A 23,173-nucleotide genomic window follows, 5' to 3' on the forward strand; every position below is an offset into this window, starting at 1 on the left:
TCTTATGACTGCCCCTATACAACGGGTAGTATTGGATATGGCTTTGAAGTCGAAGTGCAGACAGTACTACGTATTGGTGGGGTGTCAACTATCGGCCTATGTACGAATCCAGTCAACGGTGGAGGCAATTGACATCGTAATACTTGTCCATTCGTGTTTGCATCTATATACGCTATTATACCACACGCCTTAATCATTCTATTCTAACCTTTTGGTATCAACATAACTACCCAAAAAGCAACTGCTAACGACCGCCAGGGTCGAAGCCCTTTCTACTTCCCCACCTCGTTCAGACCTGACTCAAGAGTCCACATTCCTCCACAAATGCACGATCGTAAATGGCCCAACTTGAATATCATGCGGAACGCAAGGACAGAGCGTGGCGGATAAGTCCCCTCAGATACATCGCAGCAGCGGACGCATCGCCGTCGAAGGACTCCCTGGCTGTTCTGTTTCCCAAGCTGGGGCCCATTCGAGCCTTGTGCGATCGTCATCCGGATAGGCGTTTTCTTGATGATATCCACTTCTCGTGTGCGCCGATATAACTCCGAGCGTCGGTCGGATCCGAACCCGAGCCACGAGTAGTCGTGCATGTAGATGGCCATGCGGTCGACGTCGGACTTGAGTCCCGGTACCGTTTGTCGAAGAATTGTTGAGACAGCTGCAACGAGGACAGGAGGAATGCGGGCGTTGACAAGCAATTCCTTCTCTGGCCCCGGACGTTCAGTGTCACCAAAACCGGCACCATGGTAGGCGTGTCGTACGGCCGAATCGACCGCCGAAAGGAATTTTTCGTATACATCAATTCGTGCAGGCGTGGCATCTAAAGCTTGGCAAATTTCTGCGTATTGTAGACGAGAGTCACCGGCTAGAGATGCGTTCGTATAGCCCGCGTGGATGCCACGCAAGCCACGGCAGATAAAGCGCAAGAAAGCACGGGACATGCTTGAGAGGAGAATGATGAGAGCTAGCGAGTTTGTGGTTTTCACTACAGGGCGTTAGTACAGTTGACAGTTTCCGGAGTATGGATTTGACCAACATTTTTGGCTGAAGGCTTCCTGATCGGCCGATACACTTTCAAATTCATCGGCGAGGTCGAAAAGCTCGTTTAGTATATAGAGAGAAAAGTCAAGTGCCCATCTGGTGTTTCCAAGCATCATACGCAAGACGTCTATATGAGGCCATGCTGTTAGCAGCTTCCGTCAAGGTCAATGTGAACTGACTTACCAGGATCATGTGGCTCTGCCTGAATCCCTTTGTTGTACTGAAAGAAAAATGGGTATAAGATGGCGGCGTGGCGAAGCTGAAGAATCGACCAAGAGACAGAAGAGGCAAAACTTCGTGGCTTGTACTTATCGGCAAATCCCAGAGCAGCTTGTATACTGAGGCACTTGGGAATATAGGGGTGGTTCATCAGCTTTTCCTGCTCCACTGTGAAATTGCAGTTGATGGGCAGTGCGCGGTAAACTTCGTTGATGAACGTGATTTGAGCATCTGGTAGCAAGTGTTATAATTGATGATCGACGGGGGTGAAGGTTGGTACGTACCCTGTGAGAGTTGCTGTATTAAGATTAAGAGGATATCGTCTGTGTTGACCTCACTTCCACATCCGCGGCAGAAGGCTAATGTGAGTGATGCAATGGCTGCAGAAAATTTGTCTGCCAAGTTCAAACCCTTATTAGTAGATAGTTGAGCTGGTAGAAAGGAGAAACGCACTTTCATCGTAAAGACCGTTTTCGGCTCCGTAAGAATGCTCCATAACCTTGAGGTGCGTCTGGCCGTCGTTGTCTAGCATGACTGCAGCGCATGCGCTCGGTGAGAAAGAGACGTGTTGACCTTGACCTATCAGAACACGGTTAGTAAAATTCCAGATCGACAATACGAAGCACTACAACCTGAGGCGTCTGGGGCATAGTGAAACCCTGCTTGAGCTAGGCCCGTCACCGTATTCGCATCATCAACACCATTGAACAATGCCATGGTTTTCGGGTCGTAGAAAGACACGGAGCTATCATCGTAAGTGATAGCAACCACATTACCGTACTCGATTTGGTCCACCGATATGACATAGCGGTCAGAGTAGATGTCTTCCAAGCGACGCAGCACAGGTCTAGGCTGTTCAAAGAGTCAGCGCGGTCTGTATGAAGTACTGGTATGTTTCACGTACCTTCATCTGAGTACTGTTTCGTTTTGTGGCCATTTCATCAAACTTGAGGTGAAGGGTGAAAGTAGCAGTATCCAATTGCCATCGTACAATTACACTTGCTGGTCCTTGCGGGCCAGGATGATCTGGAGTAGCCTGGGGTGGGGTTGAGAAAACCGCAACAATCCATGGGTTCGCTGTAGTCCCAGCAGCGTTATCGGAGGCCGGGAGAATTATATCCAGGCGACTGAGGCTATATAAAGGATTTGAGACCGACTGCTGCATCATGTCGGGTTCTTCTCCGTCATTCCGAGGCATCCCAGGCACTGTGCATGACGTTTCCACCTTGGAGTGCGTGAAACGGAAGCTAGGGACTGGGAATTGGGGTGGTGTCTGCTTTGGCTGTTGTGCAGGGTCCCATTGAGGCGGGTTCCAGTTGATCTGCACCCGATAGAAGCGGATCTTTTGGCATATCGAGTAAGTAGCGACAAGGATCCCGTTCTGGGTTGCTACCAGAGCAGCATGTGACAGCATCCGATCTGAGTAGCTTGTGCTCTTCAAATCCACGGAGATGTCATCCCATCTGCCGTCCGGATTCTGGTACAAGAGTTTCATAGATCCAGAACGTGTAATGCATAGCAGTGCCGCTTTATTTGCAGGGTGAAACGGACCTATCGGGCGGCGACGGAACGGCGAGTAAGCCCAGCGACCCTGTACTTTGGCTGCTTGGTAAAATGCATGCACCTAAGAAGTTTAGCATGGAGAGACAGATGTGGTTCGCAGATCTACATACGGATCGTTGGGTATTCAGCCACATCATGCCAACAATTTGAGACCCATCGTCGGGAGAAAAAGCCGGCTGTCGAAGGCCGTTAACACTGTTGAGGGCGAAAGGGATGTGATAGACTGAGACACGTCCAGTCACATCGACCACAGCCAGATCGGAACCAGCTTCGTTCCAACTCAGGTGAGTGAGAGCATGCCCGCCGTGCGCTTCGGTGATTGGCATCAAAGGGGTCTCATCGCTGAGCACCCACTTGCCATCCGAAGGTCGACATTGCAGATGGCGGACTTTCACCCTCAAGGAGTCTTGTGAGATGTAAGCAATACATCCCAGTTTGGACCATGCAATCTTCCTTTGAACAAAATTAGCCTACAGATCCAAGCTAGGTTTCGCGACACCTCAGAAGACAGTAACTTACTGGCAACAGCCGAGCAGTCGCATCTCATCCAGACGCTGGGCAAGGCCTCTGGCAGAAGAAGCCGATGGTGGCAGGCCCAGCTCGAGGGAGGTGGGTTCGCCAAATAGATCGTCAACATTGATACTATCGTCCATCATTAAGGGCATTGTGGGGGTGCGAAGCTCTAAATCCAATGGGGGTAGTAAAATGTCTTGGGAGGCCAGTGATCGCAAGACTCAGATATCATAGTTCGATACAATTGAACCTCGGCAGGCAATTGCGCAGGTAAGATGGGCGGGGTGTAGCCACCGAGGGGCACTGAATGATATGCAAAAGGGCTTAGTTGATAGCAGACAGAACCCTCATGGCATTCAAACCCCGGATCCAGACGCTACCCTTTGGCCGGGAGGATGATCATGGGCTAAGTTGACTCTCCAAGATGATAGTTTCATTATTCGGGACTAGTGGTCAGGTGGAGCTCTCCGCGCCTCTTAGTCAGCGTCATGTGAGGTCATGTGCTGTCGTAACCAGGACAACCAATCACACCGGCCCCACCAGCCATGGGCGCAACGATATCGGCGAGATCCATCTTTGAACTTCGCTGCTGGAGGGAAGTTCCAGGAGCTGCACGACCACCTTGACCACCTTGTGGCAGTTGCCAATTCTAGCACCGGGGGGATACTATGTAAAACAAGGGAGTTGTCAATAGGCCAAGTCTGTGCTAGGCGATCGTGCAGATATTCCCTATAGTTCCCGCCAATATACGTCAATCGTGAACCCTATCATGACTACTCCTTGGAACACTAGTACTTGCTTGAGGTCTGCGGTCGGCTTACAACCAAGCGCTTGCTCACTAATACCAGCTGCAACTGTACCCTTCAGATACAGTACCACTGTCTGTTAGTAAATGCGTCACATTTTTGTGAACTGGGAAATTTCCGGAAGTAATAGTCGCAAAAAACAGCCATCAAGGGCATGGTGAAGAAACATGTTCAGACCAGATACGGAAGGGCATGATGCGTGATGGTTCCTTGCTACTACTTACAGCAATGAATATGAGCTATCTGATGATATCCCATTCCCTAATTCGTGGGCTAAAAGACATGTCATGCAAGAGAAGCGTCTATTGCATCGTTCAAGATGGAGAAGAAGACCGTTTAAAGAGCGGGGCTCAACCCGCCTCACTTGTCGAATCATCCACCTTCCCGCAAACGACGTCCGATCATCTCGGACGGATGTTATATTGCAAACCAAGCCGAAGTTATAGCATTTTCCTCTATAGCAGGGACTTTTCTCTGGATTGCAGTCATAGTGCAGTCTTACAGTGGGCTTGCTAGCAACAAGATGAGCGCCTGATCGGACGGAGAAAGAAACACGAGGCCCGGCAGATGATGTGGGAGAACATAACCGGATGCGACTCCTCCATAGAGCACGGTGGTGATTAGCAAACACATCTCATCAAATACACGTATCTACATTCAAGTTCGCTCTTCAGATAGCAGAGAACGCAACTCAACAATAATACAGGTGCGGGGAACGTAAGTCCGTGGAAGATCCGGCATCCTGGAAAAACCGGACCATGCCAGTTCTTGCTAGAACAACGCCGCACTTTCCGACAAATGCCTCAAACATATTTGGACTGGTAGCTTCATCCGATACCCCGCGCTGGCCCGTCCGTGGATAATGCTGTGTCCGGTTCGATCACACAGACCAAAGGTGAATATCAATGCCATGGCAAAGGCAGCAATGATTCCAGTATGGGTTCACGATTTATACGATAATTATATCACAGATTCTACTGGCATATGGTCAGCCCCGCAAGGAGATGACGAGCATACGTAAGGTATCCCTGTGACCCTGGTTGCTGATTATGAAATAAACGCTCAGCCTTCCCAACAATCGTAGCGTTTGACGCGACGGATTCGGAACGATAGTCGGAAGGCCGGCTAGTGCGAATGACGGTCGCGATATGGGATTCTGATAACTGCAGTCGAGCCCACTCGGGTTATGTTAGGGGATAATCATTAAAACCAGAAGGATATCCGACCTCTTTGTTCATTCCGACAGCCCTCCAATGTGTGGGAAAAGGCATGGTGAGGATTGCCTCGCACGGGCAAGTATATGTTTGGGCTGTGGTTGGCCGGAGAATTGGGTGAAGCTTCCACGGCCAATGGAAGAAGCTCCCCAGGCCGACAGCCCCCTTTAGCGCGGTACGGGATCGGTAACGAGATTGGCAGCACAAAACCGAATTTGCAGGAGAAAAAAGACGAGGTTAACTCCAAATGCACCCAAGAGCCAGCCCCCACCGGGCTGTCCATACAGGGTTGATACGGGAAAATTCCCAATAGTCACTGCAACCCCGTAACAATGTAATGTAACTGGCAATCAAAGTGTGTGTTAGTAGCATAGCAGCAGTATAGTAGCATGTCCCAAACACTGACTAGTAAATTTAGGTGTAGTAGAGCAATATCATCATTCCCACCGGCATTCATCCCAACTTGATCAACACGCGATCATATCTATCTACCCCTCTTGTTTCCAGACACATTCCTCTGAGCATACCACTTCGTTGCCCGAGTTTGTGTTTTTACTGCAGGTCAACCCCCTCTTCCTCTACCTCCATCTCCCCCCATTTCCCCATTAGCCCTCTTTGATGCAGAGCCTTCATCGACTCTTCCCGAGCGATACCCGTGGGTCAAAATAAACACACTGCAAGCGAGAGGATCTGACCGGCCTGCCGTCGAACCTGCTGCAACACTCCCAAGCAGCAGTCAGTCAGTCCATTCTATTCTAGTTGTGCTGGCTTGCTACTAGTAGCCCTTTTCTTTCGCTCTCCCTCTCCGTCCGTTTTCCACTTGACCTCACCACTTGCTGTCCTCGACCCAGACTTGCGCTGTCCCAGTCACGGGGTGGTTCCTCTTGTGCTGCCCATTCCTCCTCTTCTTCATCTGCCCCCATTGTCTTCTTTTCGTCGTTCTTCTTCTTCTTCCTCTTCTTCTTCTTCCACCCAACTCCCTTCTCGCTACTACCTCCGCCCGAAGTCAGGGAGCCAGACGTGAACGACAGGGGAAAACAAAGAAGCAATATCTGTCCGAAATTATCCCCCTTACCGTCATTCCCACTTGTCAATTGATGTTTTCCGTTTCTTTTCCGGTCCTCCATGGTTTTCTCTCGGGACGATATCTAGCTTTGATCCCCCCCAGCTTTCCGTGAACAGCGAGCCCTCCTTGAGTCTTTTCCCTCCCACCCTCGATTCCAATTTTTCTTCCCCCGATCTCTTTGTGCTCGCTGTTTGCTTCGTCACCGCGACGGCCTGACCTAAATGGCGCCCCGTCGTACTGCCACCACTTCGTCTACCACTACCACCTCCACTACCACTACTACTACACACTCTACCACGAGCTCCTCCCGTTCGTCTCCGAAAAGCCTTCTGGCGTCATTAGGCATGGATGATGACTCGGATTGCTCGAGTTTAAGCTCAGCGCCGGCATCACCTCTGGCACCGCCTGGTTTCTATCCGTCGCCGCCCCCGTCGCAGGACGCGGATGAGCCTAGCGCCGCCCGCAGCCAAGACGAGTTGCCGCCCGCCAGGAAGAAGCGTCGGGTCGCCGCCCCCAAAGAACGCCGAACTCAGCATCTCGACCTGTCGGCCACCGCCGGCCTGTCCTACACTGAACAGCAGTCGCAAATTGACTATCTCGTCAAAACGATTCAGCGTCACCGCAAAATTGTCGTCATCGCCGGTGCGGGTATCTCCACCTCCGCAGGAAGTATGCTTTCCCATCCCCACTCCTGATCCTGTCACCACCACCACGCGACTGTCCGCTCTTGCCTCTTTTCCTCGTATTTTCTAATCTATCATAGTTCCTGATTTCCGCTCGACCGACGGTCTGTTCAAAACTCTTCAGAAGAAACATAACCTCAAAGCATCGGGCAAGCTCTTGTTCGATGCAGCCGTTTACCAGGATGAGGCGTTGACCGCCTCCTTCCAGGACATGGTACGGTCGCTGTCCGAGGAAGCAGCCAAGACCTCTCCCACAGCTTTCCACCACATGCTGGCGCGACTGGGCCAGGAGAACCGTCTCACTCGTCTCTACACACAAAACATCGATGGCATTGAGACCTCAATGCCTCCGTTGGCCACGCAGATCCCATTGAACGTCAAAGCGCCCTGGCCACGCACCATCCAATTGCATGGCAGTCTTGACAAGATGGTTTGCCAGAAATGTCGACATCTGAGTGACTTCGATGCGGGCTTATTTGACCGTCCCGATGCCCCCGAATGCCCGGAGTGCTGCCGTAACAATCAGTTCCGTATGGAAACCGGCCAACGTAGCCATGGCATCGGCAAGATGAGACCTCGCATTGTCCTGTACAACGAGCACAATCCGGACGAGGAGGCCATCACGTCCGTTATGAATGCTGACATTCGTTCCCGCCCGGACGCCCTAATTGTGGTCGGTACGAGTTTGAAGATTCCCGGAGTGCGTCGCCTGGTAAAGAGTCTTTGCTCCGTCATCCGGAGTCGTCGTAACGGAGTGACCATGTGGATCAACAATGAGTACCCCACCGGCAAGGAGTTTGAGGACTGCTGGGATCTAATGGTCAAGGGTGACTGTGAGGAAGTTGCGCGACTGGCCAATCTGAAGCGGTGGGATGCACAGGACGACGTGTTTGATGAGTGCAATTCTTCGGAAGTGGAACGAGTGAAGAAGGAACAAGGCGAGGTGTCGGTGGTTGTCACCCCCAGCAAGAAACGACCCACTCCGACAGGCTTTCTTACTCCATCGTCAAGTTATGAGGATGAATCCAAACCTTTGGCGAAGAAAGGTCGCCCGAACCCCGCCAGCAACGGACGGAGCATTACAGATGTGCTGCAGGCGGCCAAGACAGACGGGCCAAAGAAGGCTGCTCCGAAGAAAGCGGCTCCGAAGAAGGCTGCGCCTAAAGGACGACCAAAGAAGGCCGAGCCAGCGAAGAACTCCAAGATCAACAATTTCGGAAGGGTCACCAAGGCTCAGAAAGCTGCCACAAGTGACAAGTCGACCAAGCTGGACAAGGACGACACCAAGGCGATGCACCCGTTGGCTCCGGGCGCTGCTCGCAACAACGGACCGAATCAGACGTTCCCCAAAATGGTGGGCAAGGGCGCCTCTACTCCTCCCCCAAGCGGTCGGTGGCGACAGAACGAGACCATTTCTCCTGACTCTATTCCGCGAGGGATGAATCTGTTACTGAATGAGCCGACCGCATGACTCAGCTTGGGTCTGCGTCAGCGCGTCTTCCCGTCTTCTTTTCTTCTTTTTCTTCTCCTTTACTATTATTTTACATTTAAGGCCTTCCTGGGGAGTCTTTTCAATTTCAGTTAATGGCGATACCAATGATAGACTATGGGACATGGCGTTTGGGTGGGATAACGAAGATATCATTTGGGCTCACCTCACTGCTTCAAGCAGCAGCTATATATAGCTGGTTGGAGTCCCTTGGGTACTCTTCTGATTTGTGGCGTCAACTGCACCAATGATTGTACAACATAGGCAAGCCCTTGTGGGCGTTGTGAGTGCGGAGTTCAAGGAGTCCCCACGTGGTGAATATAATGAGCAGCTGGTTGTGATGAAGTTGAATTGGGTATCAACACATTGTACATTGGACGTGGAGTAGAAGTGATATCATGCAACAATCCATTTCGTTGCCGCATACCCATCAGCCGTAAACAGAGACAAAGACATATACCATACCATACACACATAATCATCATAAAACACAATCTAACCCAGTCCCAAATCCCCTCGCAGCTGACTCCCAGGCCCATCCTCATCCTCACTGTCCGACTCATCCCCCTCAACATCCGGATTCATCGGCCGTTTCGCCCGATCCAAATCCTCCACTCGATCAATATCATTCTCTTCCTCATCCTCATCATCATCATCCTTCTGCTCTTCTTCCTCCTCCTCGTCCTCCTCTTCTTCTTCCTCCTCCTCTTCCTCTTCATCATCCTGCTCCTGTTCCTGCTCATGCTCCTCCTGCGTCTCATCCCCTTCCTCTTCCTCCCCACCACCACCACCAATACCATTCTTCTTCTTCTCCTCTGCCCGCTTCACCCTCTTCACCCCTCTATCCCCATCTTCCTCTTCCTCCTCAGCATCCTTCCCCACTCCCTCCGCCGCCGCCGCAGCAGCAGTAGTACTACTACTACTATCCCCCTTCTTCGCCCTCCTCTTCCCCGCCTTCAACTCCGTAAACGCCTCCAACTCCTGCTCCAATCGTGTGCGGAATCCATCAAACTCTAGTTCCGAAATGGCGCTGAAGACGTCCGATGGCGCGACGGTTCGTTTGAGGGTTGCTTCGTTGGCACTAAACACAGCCCCCAAAGTCAATACACTATCCTCCTGGACGCAAGAAAGATAGATCTAAAGGAATGAAGGGGGAAACATACTGCGACGACAAATACGACACAAACACCGTCGCGGCCTTTTGAATCGCCAATACCGCATCCTTCTGTATCGATGTATTCGGAGGAAGAACGGATTTTGCTAGTCGGAGGGTGAGAGAGCGGGGGAGGAGGTAGTCCTGTTACCACAGTTAGATAGATACCTATTAGTTATGATAATTCCCCACATATATATATATAGATATAGATATAGATATGTTTGGATATAAGGAAGGAAGGAAGGAAGGGAGTGATGGATGGATATATACACACCTCAATACTCACACCCCCCTCCGCCCGCGCCTTGAGTTGTTGTTCTGTCGCTTCGACCATCTGTCCTGTTGATTCGGGAAGGTGGACGATATCTGAGGGTGATTGGGAATGGTGTATTTGGGATATCTGGGATTGTTCTGCTCCTGCTCCGTCGTCGCCGGGCGTGCTGCTGCTGGTGGATTTTCGGGGCATGGTGGTGCCTTTCTTCCTTTCTTTCTTTCGTTCTTTCCTTCCCTTTTGTGTTTCTTTCTGTATTTCTGGTTTCTTATTTTGGGGGTCGCCAATCGTTGTGAGTGAAGTAAAATTATAGAATGGAAGGGGGTATCGTGGTGAGTGATTGATTGATTGATTGATGTTGGTTCGTTTTAAAAAATTCCTGTGCAGAAATGGGATTGTGACGCGACAGAAACGCGGAGGAGCGGCGCGTGTGGATCGGGGGAGGAGGCGGCGGAATCTTTGGGGGTGATTGATTATGGGTATCGTATCGCTTCGGGTGGGTGGTGATAAGGTTTCTTTTCTGCAAGTACGTTATGTACTACATACTAACTTTGTATGTTGGGTAGGAAGTATGATGGGTTAGTTGGGGCTTGGTGATTGTTTCATGTTGCTGGTAATTTGGATGTGTTTTACTGATTGTTTATATTTGTTACTTTGGTTGAAGTGAAGAGGTTAAAGTGGTGGGTGTACTGATGTGAGGTGCCATCCAACTATATATTTTGGCCGGAATACTGGAGGTTGTGTTCATATGTTGGAACAGTGAGGTAAACTACTACTACTACTATACTACTACTACTGTTGGTGACTACTGCCGTACTATTGAAGACTACTACAATACACAATTGCAAATAATTCAATGCTAATTGCTTTGGCATTACTGCTATAATTGACATACGAAACTTCGGTCCGGTATATGTTCATCGCAATTGACACTATCTACCTTTTAAGAAACCATTAACGCCTGGTATCCATGAGAAAAACATCTATTCGGCCATCTCATCATCCTCCCCATTGCCCCACAATCCCTCAATCTTGAACTCTGCCGCCCACTCCGTCACAATCTGCTTCGTGTCCACGCCCTCGGCCGGCGCCGCCGCGCCCTCTGCCGTAGTCACTACCGGCAGCACAGGGGCGTTAACCCAGCCCTGGATACGTCCATCACGCCAGTCGGTAATCACCGTCATGGCGGCGGCCTCAATGTTGGGCACACCACCCTTGCCGAGACGACCACGCTTGCGGGCCACATGGACCAGGAAGTCGTGCGTCTGGTCGCCACCGGTCGGGATGAGCGGGGGGATGTTGTAGAGTTGCAGCAGCTTGGAGATGAGGTCGTCCGATGTCGACAAGCGCTTGAGCAGCAACGACACGGCGGGAACGGGGTCCTCAATCTGCTTGGGGGGAACCGCGTTCAGGAGGATCAGACGCGCGTGCTCCTCCTGCTTCTTCTTCTTCTTGCTGGCCTTGTCGCTCGAGTTGGGGAAGACAATACCCGGGGAGTCGATCAGCTTGAGCTTGCTGTCCAGCTTCACGGACCGCAGGCTGGTGGTCACACCGGCCTCGGCGCCCGTGGGGCAAGCGTTGCTGGAACCCTTGTTCAGACGGGCCGTCAGGGCGTTGATGACGGACGACTTGCCGACGTTGGGGTAACCGATCACACCGACGGAGATGGAGCGCTTCATCTGCTTGTTGTGCGCGTACGACTTGAGCGCGTGGAAGAGCGTCTCGGAGGTGCCCTTGACAGTCAGCTGCTTGTGGTCGAAGCTGTGAGCGTTGCCCGAGCCGTTGGAGGCCTTCAGAGGCAGCGTGGGGAAGTAGCGGCGCAGATGGATCAGCCAGTTCTTGAGCACCGGAGGAGGAACCAGATCGATCTTATTGAGGATCAGGATCAATCGCTTGTTGCCTCCGTCCGCGGACATGATCTCGCGCTCCACCTCCTTGGACCGAGTGCCCTCGGGATCACGGGCATCCAGAACGTACAACACCACATCGGCGTTGTCAATAACCTGCTTGAAAACCTTGTCGAAGGCCCGTCGCGAGCTCTCCTTCGAAGTGCTCTGGGTGATCGGGGCGGAGACGTCCAGGCTGGCACCGCCTTCTTCGTCCTGGTCCATCTCGTCCATATCCTCGTCGTCGGAGTCGTCCTCGTCCATCTCATCGTCCTCATCATCGGAGTGCTCCTCCTCGTACTCGGCAGCTCTGGCACGGGCGGAAGCAAGCAGCGCCGCCATGGGGTTCGAGGAGTCACCGACATCCTCGTCCATATCGTCGTCGTCGATCAGATCGTCCTCATCAATCATGACATTGGCATCAACAGGATCCTCCTCAGCGCCACCCTCCTTCTGAGCCTGGCGACGAGCGCGGGCCTCATCGCGAATGCGCTGTTGTTCCTCCGCCTTCAAGCGTCTCTTCTCTTCGATCTCGTGGAGGATCTTGTCCTTGTGCGGGAACAGATTGGGGATACCGGGGTCCTTCTTGATCTTGGAGCGCCACTCGGGGTTCTACAAGCAGCATTAGTATGAGCAATGATGATGCAGAAACATGCAAAAGGAGTGGTGTGTACCTTCTTTGCAAGCTTTCTCTGCTTGCGTTGCTTGGCCGCGGAGGCCTTTTCAATCTTGTGTCGTAGGCGGACGGGAACCCGCTTGGAGTTTTTGCCTGGAGGAAGGGTTAGCAGAGGACAATGGCGATACTGATGAAGCGAACATACCTAGCTTGACCATCTTGCCTAATAACCCCTAAACCGTCTCTGAGCAAAAAGGCGATCCAAAGCACAGAGACTCACTCTGATCCGCCCGAACAATTTTGTGCCGCCAAGAAGATTTCGGCGGCAAGGCGCTAAGATAACCGGCACAATGAAACACCGATCTCCGGTAATACCGGCATACTTTCTTACTACAGACTATGGATATCCGGCGCTGCCATTCGTTCGTTCCTTTGGACTGACTCTCTCTCTCACGACTTACCAACTCATTCACTCCTTCTGCCTGAAGCCTGAAACCCACCTTTTCTTTTCCCCTTTGTCCCTCCTTTTGCTGACTAGCGGTGCTGACTGTGTCCACTCCTTACATCTATTTACTCACATCCTTTGAGTTGTCCCTCCATTCCTTCTACCCCCACCTTGTGTTGGCCCTGAGTTTTTCTGTCCTACTTCCCCCACCATTATCATGTCTAGACCATCCGGCTCCTTCTCTGCCCCTCCGCAAGTCCACACTTTTGACGGACTACTCTCCGACTTTGACGGCACTATCGTCGACTCAACCGATGGTCAGTCCCCCTCCTCATGCCCACATACCCCTCCTCTGTCACCATGTACTGACATCTGATCTTTAGCGATTGTGAAACACTGGCACAAGTTCGTCCCCACCACTTCCCTTCGTGTAACCAAACGCCATTCGTCCTAATTATCACTTGCAGAATCGGTGCGGAGTTGGGCGTTGACCCCAAGACCATTTTGGCCACTTCCCACGGCCGCCGAAGCATCGATACGATCCAGTTGTACGACCCGAAGAAGGCCAATTGGGAGTGTAAGTGTATTCCTTTGGACACTCTGCAGTTCGATTGAGAAACTCCAACCTGAAACCATCACCACCACCACTCTTCCTTATCGTCCATCTACCACATACAGCATCCAGCAGACTGACCAGTTGCTTTCTCAACCGCCAGATGTCAGCTACATCGAAGGTCGCATCCCGAAGGAATACGGGTCGGACGCCGTCGAGATTCCCGGGGCGCGGTATTTCATGTCAGCGTTGGACGACGCTGGCGCTCGCTGGGGCGTGGTAACCTCTGGAACGCGTGCGCTGGTGGACGGCTGGCTGGGCGTGCTGAACCTCGCTCACCCCAAGGTCTTGGTGGTGGCGGAAGATGTTGAGCTGGGCAAGCCTGACCCCCGGTGCTATCTGCTTGGTCGGACGCGCCTGGGTCTGGAGCATTCCTCGTCTCTGGTAGTTCTGGAGGATGCGCCGTCGGGCATCAGGGCTGGTAAGGCGGCCGGGTTCAAAGTCATTGCGCTCACGACGACCCACACGCTTGCGCAGCTCCAAGAAGCCGGTGCCGACTGGATCGTCGAGGATCTGAGAAGCATCAGCATCAAGGGCGTGGTCGATGGCCAGATGCAGTTGGAAATCCGGAACGCCTTCCAATAAAGGGGGTTGATTCACTTTGAACTTTGAACTCCAAGTGGAGGGAGGTTTCTGGAAACCCGACGACGAAAGTTTGGATCCAATAGATTGCGGGCATCTTATCCTTTTTGACCTTTTGGATTTATCCATGCTCTTCTTATGTCCACTTCCTTGATTTCGATTGACATTTAGCCTGATTTTTTTGATCCCTTTATTGTGTGCGGGTCACAGTATCGGGGTCCAGTCTACTACGAAGATTCTTAGACAGAACCCTCGATTGTACATAGACAGATACCTACCTACTTACTTACCTTGAGTGTAAGTCAAGTTACCATTAGATAGACCAGCGAAGAACCGTTTTCCTACATACATACATACATACATACATACCCTAGTCTCTACCTACCAACAACAAACAACGCAACTAGTCGATCACATAGTAAACTACTAACTAATGTTACTGTACGTACCCCAAATATGACACATCTCATCTCTCTTCCACCATCACCAGAGCGACACAAACAACACCCCCCAACGTTTTTTCCACCCTTCACCACCGTTCCATCCGTTTCTAAACACTTATATTTTTTTTTCTTTTTTACCTTGCATGCCACTAACTAACGTACGTACGTACGTCCCTTGACTACTACCTACTACCCTTCTCTCCACATATGACCCAACGCAACGCAGAAATTGCAGATACCCCGAAGTTTTTGAAATCATAACGGTGGGGTTGGTTGGGGTGTGATGTGATGTGATCTAGATCGAAACTGATTCTAGTTGGAGGACTTTTCTGTATCGGTCTAAAGATAAACATAGGTAGGTTATTTGGTTTGTTGGTTGCTCATATGTAGTTACTAGATTTGGGAGGTGGTTGTTAAGGATGTGGATGTGGATGATTATAGTTATGTATAGATAGATGGGGCTTGGGGAGAAGGTTCTACTCTACTTCAGTCTACTGCTTGGTTGTTGTTGTTGTTGTTGTTGTTGTTGTTGTTGTTGTTGTTGTGGAAAGTGAGAATGGAGGGAGATTTCATGGGTTCACTTGAGTGGTGTTAATTATAAATACTACTCTTTATACCTGAGGTCAAGCACATACTAGTTTATGAGGAATATAAGTAACTAGTTAATTCGAGCAATCAATTGACTAACTACGCTCAATGGGATTTATTGACGATATGAAGTGGTGAGAGGCGCAGCGGTGATGGTGATATTCATTGTTAGTACTGGTAGTCTGGTCTTAGGTTTCAGAGGTAGTAAGTGTGTCTGTGTGTTTAGAGCGAGTGGTAACTACAGGATGTGAGTAGTAGGCATTGCTATCCTCCTACAGTATGTGTCGGGATATGTAAGTGGTATACGGAGTAGTGACAGTGAAAGCTGTATGTCTCACACCGGAAATCTCAAAGAGTATTCCGTGCCGTGTTGACTGTCTGTGATGTGATGGACTATCTTCTTACTCACCAGACCCTTACCTTAGCTTAGCTCGAGATAGAGTATACAGTAGAGCTTGTCGTCTGTCTTGTGGAACATGGAGCTTAGTGCTGCTGCTGCTGTTGCTGCTGCTTGTCTGCAGGTTAGTACATAGCACATAGCGTCGCGCCAATGTTCCCCATTCCCCAAAGAGAGGGAACCTAAGAAGATCATGTACTCCGTAAGTAAGCAGGATACTCTCCATGCGTCTGTCTAATCCCAGGGAGACATGACAGACTAGTATCGGGTCGTAAGTAGTTTCGTACAGTAGACAGGTTGGTAAGTAGTAAGTGCCGGGGGGAAGACAAAGCCGTACCTACAGTAAGCACAGTGCAGGCAAGCAGACAGACCCTCCGAAAAGTAAAAGAGGGAAGCTCCATGCTAGATAGTTAGCTAGCGGTGAAGCAGCAGCAGATCATTGAGTCCGCTTTGCTTTTTGGTAGGTAGGTACTAAGCAAGACTAGGTAGACTAATCAAGGACCCGAAAGTAGGAAGTGGCAAGAGAGCTTGCTTCAGCTCAGCTCAGATCAGCTCCGATGGAGAAACAATCCGGGGAGGACTCCGTATGGAGCACCCCAGCCAGCCCTTTTTCGACGGGCGAATAATAGACTGGTTGACTACTGTAAGTACGCAAGTATACCAAGTATACTGTATGTATGCATGTCGGTGACAACAGCCCTAGGAACAGACAAGACCGTCAGTGCATTTCCACACCGGCGAAAGTCAACTTAGCTCAAGACCGCTTCTCTGGTACTCGCTCGCCCTGTCGTGACAGATCTCATCCTCTGAGGCATTTTCGGAAAGCCGAGCGCAATATATCAGAAGATTAAGTTAAACGGCTGCGCGCGGTGGGTTGCTGGTCACCGACCTGGATTGCTCTCACCGACAAGTTTCGAGTGTTCCTTTCCTCCCGAACCGATTGGGGTTGCTGGAAGTAGGCCTGTCTCTTCTCGCATTCTTTTTTCTTATTTTATTTTATTTCTTTTTCTTTTTTTTACTTCCGGGATTCTGGGTCCCGTCGCGCGGGACGGAGGAATAGGTAAGTAGGCAGACAAGCCAGTAGTACCTGAGTAGGTAACGCGAAGTGGCCATAGCAGAGCTGGGACTTATTGCATAGTGGCTGCTGCAATGGTTATACTTAGGAACCTCCCGAACATTACGACTGCACCTAAGTCTTCTGGGAATACGTAGGTGGCCGAAACACACGGTCCAAAAGATGATCTGAGAGAGAAATGTGTGTGAGAGGATGAGACGTGGCGAAACAACACGAAACAACACGAAACAAACCGATTGTGCCAAAAGGACGGAATCCCCTATGTGCATACATCCTGTACAGTAGTAGGGGCCACCCAGCGGCGGCTGCCCGTTCGGAGGACACGAGCCAGCAGCACAATTGCAGATTCCAGGGGGAAGGGAACGAAAAAGAAAACTCGCAATAGTGGCGGGAATCGGTTGCACATCGCAGACCCGAAGAGGATCGCCTCGTTGAGAGAAGGGGGCGATCAGATTCTGGAAAAGAGATGGGTCGACTTGTCGACGGCGAACTTCGATCGGCGCGATCCCTGCTGCTTCGGCGCCGGAGATCGAGTTGAGCTCGTCCATGGCCCAGCGAGGTGCATCTGGCCCATCCCCCCTCCCTCAAGCTGCGTCTGACGCCCTATGCAAGGGATGATGTAGGCCTTTCGGAAGTGTGCTGTGATGGAGGAGGTGGAGTCACATCTTCTCTTCTTTTCTTCTTTCTTTTTTTACGCTTTCCCCCCTTCTTGCCATTTTGGTTGGAAAGAGGAGTCTTTGGTTTGCGGTGCTTATGGGTATTACACTGTATCACTAGTCAATGAGAGGCAGAGTGATTATCAGACGGCGAGAGAAGGGAAGTGGATCGGCCAGTCAACTGAAGCCCACTCGTGACGAGAATCATTCACCGTTGCTGCAGCTCAGGCAACAACGATGTGATCTCTTGTACAGCAACCCAACTCGTCACACTCCGTCAGCCCTGGTTCGAACCTGGGAACCTGGAACACGATGACGGGGTCGTCAGGGAAGTTAGCCGCCCTGAGCGTTGAGCACGGTGGCACAATCACGGAGTTAAACAAGATTAGGATAGAGAATAGGCAGGCAGATCGAAGTGCCGTGTGGCGGCTTCGCTGAGAGCCTATCGATCGAAGAGGCTATTGTTATGCCATGACAAATCGCGGTGAAGCATTTTGGGTTCCGTCCACCCAGAGGCAGTCATCTTGACTCAAGTCTGCAAGTCCTGGTGCTGACAGTCACGCTATTCGGAGAACGCCTAAAGACAGGCCGGTGATACTAACTAGCAGGAAGATCGTCTAGGGCCTGAGGCCCTCACTAGTCCGGTGATCTACATGTGGCTGACGCTCGAATACGCACCGCCACAGATTCAGCTCTGTGGCGTTGAGTGTCGCAGCTGAACGTCGCGTTCAACACGGCGTGGCCGGAGTAAGCTAGTTAGTGATGAGGCAGAAGGCACTACTACGGAGGGGGAAAAGGAAAGCCATGGCAATCGACGCCCAGATAGGTCCACATATCCACATATGTATGGCCATGCTGGGTTCCAATCGCACTAAACTCGAGCCAGTGCATGGAAAGTTGGAGTGGGCAATACAATCTCAACCCCCCATCCCTCCCCTGTTAGTAATGATACGATCATGGCGGGTGGTGATTGTCACACTAGACAGTATCCCGGCCAGATGTGACAAGCGGAGGGTAGCTGCCACGGAATGATCAGACCCAGGGGGATGGGCAGATGGAGTTCGGATGGTATGTTAGCAGGGAAGTTTTTCCTTACGGACAGGCGACCGGCCGTCAATAGGGGAGGATCCCCCAGTGCCAAGTCAACCTTATACCCAGACAGGGGATCCCATGCTATTGAGGATCGGGGCCCCGGTCCAGCAACTCGGCTCCCACTGGCCAGCGTGATCAGCATCTAAGTATACTTCAGGTTAGGATATTCAGTGAGGCTTCCAGTTTCAGGGGAGGATTGGGGGTCGGGGGGGTCATCACTGACTTCCACTTTCAGAGTGTACCATTTCATCCACCCACCCATCCACCCATCCTCCACTCAGGTATCACAGACCATCACTCCCATGCACCGAGGATCATCGGGGATTTTTCTTGCTTTTTCTCCCTCTTCTTTTCCTTTCGCTCGCTTCCTTCCCATGTATTTGCTTGTTTTTTCCCTTCCAGGGTCCAATATTTGAGACCTCTATCATTCGGGCGACAACGGCCCTCTGTGAGATCCCATCAGCCTATGAGGATCGCGGTGAAAGCGATCCGTGCGGGTGGTGGTGGATCCTCACAGGGAGCCAGCTCAGGCTAGGCAGATAGTCAGATCCTCATTCTTGTTCTGAGAAGAGATCCATGTTGCACGCCCAGGACTGTTCTCAAGCTCTGAGACGTGAGTCCACGCCGGGATACGCCTGTGCTGATTGGTCTGAGCTTGTTTGAGGGGTTGTCAGGTTACGCGACATGAGCCCTCCTGTTGCAGGGCCATTGCTGTTGGGTGGACAGCTTGTGGCAAGGTGTTCCCAGTACGATGTGCTTAAGCTGTTTTTAAGGTGCTGCATACATACACGTGAACCCGAGAGACCCGGTGCGTTTTCGTGGTTGGTTGGAGAGGGATTCCCGGTTACCCTGGCACCTGGATGGAGTACTTGCCCTTCAATCATGGTGAACTCCATATTTCGTAGTTCAGCATTGACGGCCCAATATAATTACTCCGTGGGCGGAGTGTGTCGACGTAGTTAGTAGTCAGTAGTATGTACTTTAGCACCGCTCGAAACTCGGTAGGGGAAATACCCCATTGTTTTGGCCCCTCTCCCGCGCCCCCCTATCTATCTGGTTCCACTTGGGCCTCAGATAACTACTACGTACTTACTCCTCCCACTATCAACTACTTCGTATCATTCCCCACGGGTTGTAGTCAGATGATACTACTCTGGAACGCAGTGTGTGTCGTAGTCAGGCTATGGGCCCCGCCAGACTGGAGCCCTCTTCTTGGAGGCATCCCTGCCCAGCATCATCGTCCGACTGTCGACGGACTTGGGCCAGGTGCATGGCGGTCGTGAGAACGTAGGAAATAGGCTCACAGACGAACCAAAAGATTATACCCATGCATGCGTGCATGCATATGTATTTCGGCTCAACAGTTCTCGTTGCCCATCGAGACCTGTGGGAAGCGCATACGATAGCGTCAGACCAGATCCCACCCCCTAACATGACATTAATGACCCCCGGTCCTGCTGCTGCTGCATGAGAGCAGATTGCAGATCACTACTGCGTCATCTCGTGACTTGAGGGGGGCGAGCGAGTGAGCGAGTGAGCCTGTGTCTGTGACCACAATCATGATTAGCGTCGATTATGGCCTGGTTTGACAGAAGCCAGAAATTCAAACGGACGAATGGCGGATTTCGCAGAAAGTTCTCACGCGTGTAGGGCGCTCAGAGTGGGGAGAAAGAGAGGGGGGAAGGAAGGGAGTCCTAATCATCGGATCCCGAGAGCATTGGAAGAAAAAGGAAAGGTGAGAGATGTTCGACAATCGACAGATCCCTGAGGCGGATCGACGAGGATCTGTCGACTATTGGTTTTGGTGGGTCTTTGGCTGAGCTGCTGCCACGCTTTTGCAGCCGGCGCGGTCTGTTCTCTCATTCTCCCTCTCTCTCTTCACGTCCTTCCCGATGGCTCTTTCTTTTTTGTTTTTTTCTGTGTTTCTTTCGCTTTTTATTCTATTAATTTAGTTTTTTCACTGAAGGAAAGGAATTTTCAGAGAAAGAAAATATTTACCTATTGGCGAATAGCAAGTCCGTGAGTTCCAAGGACCTTGCGGGAAAAGCATGACAGGCATTTTTTGCAGAGATCCGTGCCAATTGAGTTACTAGGACGGTGTCCATTCATACGGGAATTAAAGGCCAATGCATCTGGTACGTCCGGTATGGGGGCTATTATGGGGGAAGAAGGTATGGGAAAGGCGTAGTCAAGGCATAAATCGACTGACTGAGTTACTGACTTTACTGACTTTCTTTCGGCTGGCCGGAGCTCCTTCCCCGCTTCACCTCTCTTTGTTCTGGCACACCTAAAGGAGAGCAAGTACCAATTGTGATGGTCGGATGCGTCGATTGCCATGGCAGTCTGTGGGGGGTGGATAAGAGGGTCTCTCAGGACTCAGGAGGAAGTACTTTGATCACGTCATGGCCTCTTGAACCCCAGTTCTGTCTAATGTGCCATGCTACTCCGTACATGGATGAACTGCGTGGTTTATCCTATCCCCTTATCTCTCTGGGCGGGCCACTGGAGCATCACGAAGCCGTCCCGTGGGAGTGGTGAAGAGTCGTTGGAACCGTCGGGTAAGAAGAACGGACTATCAATCGGAAGCTGGGGATCTTCGGACCGCTAGCGCTAACCGGATCCAGAATATGTACGGTGAATCTTAATCCGTTGGTCGGCGTCCACAACTCCGAATGGCCATTGGATGCTTTCTCTCACTCTCTCCCCATCGAGCACCCCGTGATCGCAGACTGGCCCAGTAGGATGTGGCCATGCGATCCCCCGGCCTGCCACCAGAAGGCGTGAGACATGGATAGGCCAAGTGGGCGGTGGGCTCAGCGATCCATCTCATGGCTCACTTTCTCACGCCGCCTTTCAAACGAACTTGCCCCACTGATGGCGTGGTCCCCGACCGCCGTGATCGGGGAGTCAAAAGGTCATGGGTGAAGAAGGAGAGATTCTAGCGCAAGCTTTCCTCAGTCGGGAAAGACGTGATGTTGCAGAGCTTAGATACTCCGTCCGCGTGGGAGAACCCGCTCTCTTGGGGCCCCTTCCACCCCAAAGGAAAAATAAATAAAATGATGAAAGAGATGTGAACAACAATCTACTATTGCCGACGGCGTGTCTTGGTGGCCACGCTCGGGGCCATTGAGTTGCCCGGATCTGCCCAGAAGGAACCTTCCCCCTGGGAAGAGCTAAAATCGGCTTTGGATGCTTTGGTGGCGCTAATGCAGGAACTGACGAAAGTCCGTAGGAGCAGGGACCGGGTTCAACTCAACTCGCAGCTGTTTCCCAGCTTTGTTCGGAATCATGGTTCATGGGGGGGGGGGGGAGTATGTGAGACTGTCAACCAAGTTGTCACTGGAGCTTAATTGCTGCCGTTTAAGCCATTGCCGGGGTTGAGGTTTGGTTTGTGTGGGAAATAGCAAGCGCTGGCAGTTGGGATGAACGACGAGGGCTTTGTGCGGATGAGAGGGGGGGTGGCTTATCCACTTCAACCAATGGGAGACCATGCATCTCTAGTCTTTACTTACTTACTCTGCTACTACTCCTCAGTCTGACTCTCACTTACTAAGAATTGTGGTCCCCCAGGGCACCCTTGGTACATACGGTGGACCAAAACTTTGATAATGATTGCCGAGCAGAATTAAGGAGTATACATCCCTCCTGAGTGAGAGTAAATAAAATTATGATTTTGCAGGTCAAAGCTGCAGGAAGAGAGGAAAAGAAAAGATGACCATCACATCAGAACCGTGAAGAGAAAAGCAGAAGAACAAAAATGGAAAACCTAAATAAATTAAATCGAAAAAAAATGGGGTAAATCGAGGTGACGAAAATGTGTCCACCATCTAGCAGCAGACGAACGAAAAAAGCGAACTTTTGGATTTTACTGTACAGCAGTACCACCGTGACGGGTCTGACGATAATAAGGGAAAAAAGCAACTGAGCTCACTCTGAGGTACAGCATGCGTTGCGGACCCGTCGGACCTACATATGATCCTATGGAGTACATACAGGCATAGGCATGTTCTTTTCACAGTGACGCCAGAGGAGTAGAAACAGTCACCGCCGCCACCGCACTACTTTTTTTTTTTCCATTTTATTTTTTGAGTAAGCGCGCGCGCCTCTTAGTTACACCCTCCCCTCATTGCTTGTGGAAGGCGGCGGGACTGAGAAAATCCTGGATCTGTTTCCAGTTGGTACGATTAAGATAAGGTGTGGCATATATCAAGTAGCTAAAACTTCGTATAATCCTTTGAAACATCAATGACATCTATCTACGGTCCCCTCCCTATCCAGTTCCAAGACCACTAGCCACACAGTATTTCAGTTTGTGGTTTTTTTTAGGTGAGGACGATAGTTAGTTAGCTTCCCAAGATAGTAGTACGTACTCAAGTGTCCGCCGAGAGTGTGAGAGCCCAGGCCGCCACCCCCTAGAACCGCTCGGGCGGAAGCACCAGGAAATCCACTCCGTCGGCCAATATTTTTGGGTGGTCGATGCCTTGGGTGTTTAATACCGTACCTGGTAACGGTTTGGTTCCCCGAGACGGGTCTAGTACTGAATGGGTAGGTAGCTACTAGTTTGGGTAGTATGTTTTCTGCCGCGAGCTTTTTCTGTGACGAAGGGAAATAGAGTGTGAATTTGTTAAGAGGGGTTTTTGCAGGGGAAAGAGGAGAAAGCGGGAGAGATAAACTAATGAAAGAGAAAAGAAAAGAAAAAGAGTGACAAGCAGAAAGTGACAGTTTAGAGGAACAACCCGAAATAGCCAATCCGAGA

General features: G+C 51.1%; 6 protein-coding genes across 6 annotated transcripts; 2 read left to right on the forward strand and 4 right to left on the reverse strand.

Annotated features, from left to right (window-relative positions):
* Positions 1 to 128: 128 nt before the first annotated feature.
* Positions 129 to 3,755, reverse strand: BO85DRAFT_446142 (mediator of RNA polymerase II transcription subunit 16). The gene is made up of 9 exons (XM_025659438.1): positions 3,346 to 3,755; positions 2,937 to 3,279; positions 2,168 to 2,887; positions 1,896 to 2,115; positions 1,717 to 1,842; positions 1,548 to 1,658; positions 1,228 to 1,494; positions 1,040 to 1,171; positions 129 to 988 (listed from the first exon to the last, which is right to left on the reverse strand). Exons 1-9 carry the CDS (start codon positions 3,489 to 3,491, stop codon positions 273 to 275), a joined length of 2,781 nt encoding a protein of 926 aa, XP_025518909.1. The 5' UTR covers positions 3,492 to 3,755; the 3' UTR covers positions 129 to 272.
* Positions 3,756 to 6,646: 2,891 nt separating this feature from the next.
* Positions 6,647 to 8,579, forward strand: BO85DRAFT_456649 (putative SIR2 family histone deacetylase (Hst4); the record flags this gene model as incomplete). Its single annotated transcript, XM_025661462.1, has 2 exons — positions 6,647 to 7,094; positions 7,189 to 8,579. The coding sequence occupies 2 exons, from the start codon at positions 6,647 to 6,649 to the stop codon at positions 8,577 to 8,579; spliced, it is 1,839 nt and encodes a 612-aa protein (XP_025518910.1).
* Positions 8,580 to 8,736: 157 nt separating this feature from the next.
* Positions 8,737 to 10,604, reverse strand: cbfA (putative CBF/NF-Y family transcription factor). Its single transcript, XM_025659439.1, has 3 exons — positions 10,028 to 10,604; positions 9,761 to 9,894; positions 8,737 to 9,678 (listed from the first exon to the last, which is right to left on the reverse strand). The coding sequence occupies exons 1-3, from the start codon at positions 10,217 to 10,219 to the stop codon at positions 9,093 to 9,095; spliced, it is 912 nt and encodes a 303-aa protein (XP_025518911.1). The 5' UTR covers positions 10,220 to 10,604; the 3' UTR covers positions 8,737 to 9,092.
* Positions 10,605 to 11,007: 403 nt separating this feature from the next.
* BO85DRAFT_435317 (putative GTP binding protein) lies at positions 11,008 to 12,744 on the reverse strand (the record flags this gene model as incomplete). Its single annotated transcript, XM_025658516.1, has 3 exons — positions 11,008 to 12,522; positions 12,585 to 12,679; positions 12,732 to 12,744. 3 exons carry the CDS (start codon positions 12,742 to 12,744, stop codon positions 11,008 to 11,010), a joined length of 1,623 nt encoding a protein of 540 aa, XP_025518912.1.
* A 444-nt stretch (positions 12,745 to 13,188) lies between these two features.
* BO85DRAFT_484748 (HAD family hydrolase) lies at positions 13,189 to 14,169 on the forward strand (the record flags this gene model as incomplete). The annotated part of the gene is made up of 4 exons (XM_025663256.1): positions 13,189 to 13,288; positions 13,355 to 13,376; positions 13,439 to 13,548; positions 13,688 to 14,169. 4 exons carry the CDS (start codon positions 13,189 to 13,191, stop codon positions 14,167 to 14,169), a joined length of 714 nt encoding a protein of 237 aa, XP_025518913.1.
* Positions 14,170 to 16,197: 2,028 nt separating this feature from the next.
* Positions 16,198 to 17,333, reverse strand: BO85DRAFT_184027 (uncharacterized protein). Its single transcript, XM_025654369.1, has 2 exons — positions 16,484 to 17,333; positions 16,198 to 16,293 (listed from the first exon to the last, which is right to left on the reverse strand). The coding sequence occupies exon 1, from the start codon at positions 17,215 to 17,217 to the stop codon at positions 16,591 to 16,593; it is 627 nt and encodes a 208-aa protein (XP_025518914.1). The 5' UTR covers positions 17,218 to 17,333; the 3' UTR covers positions 16,198 to 16,293; positions 16,484 to 16,590.
* Between the last annotated feature and the right edge of the window lie 5,840 nt (positions 17,334 to 23,173).

The sequence above is a fragment of the Aspergillus piperis genome (assembly GCF_003184755.1).
Source record: "Aspergillus piperis CBS 112811 unplaced genomic scaffold BO85scaffold_3, whole genome shotgun sequence".
NCBI lineage: Eukaryota > Fungi > Ascomycota > Eurotiomycetes > Eurotiales > Aspergillaceae > Aspergillus > Aspergillus piperis.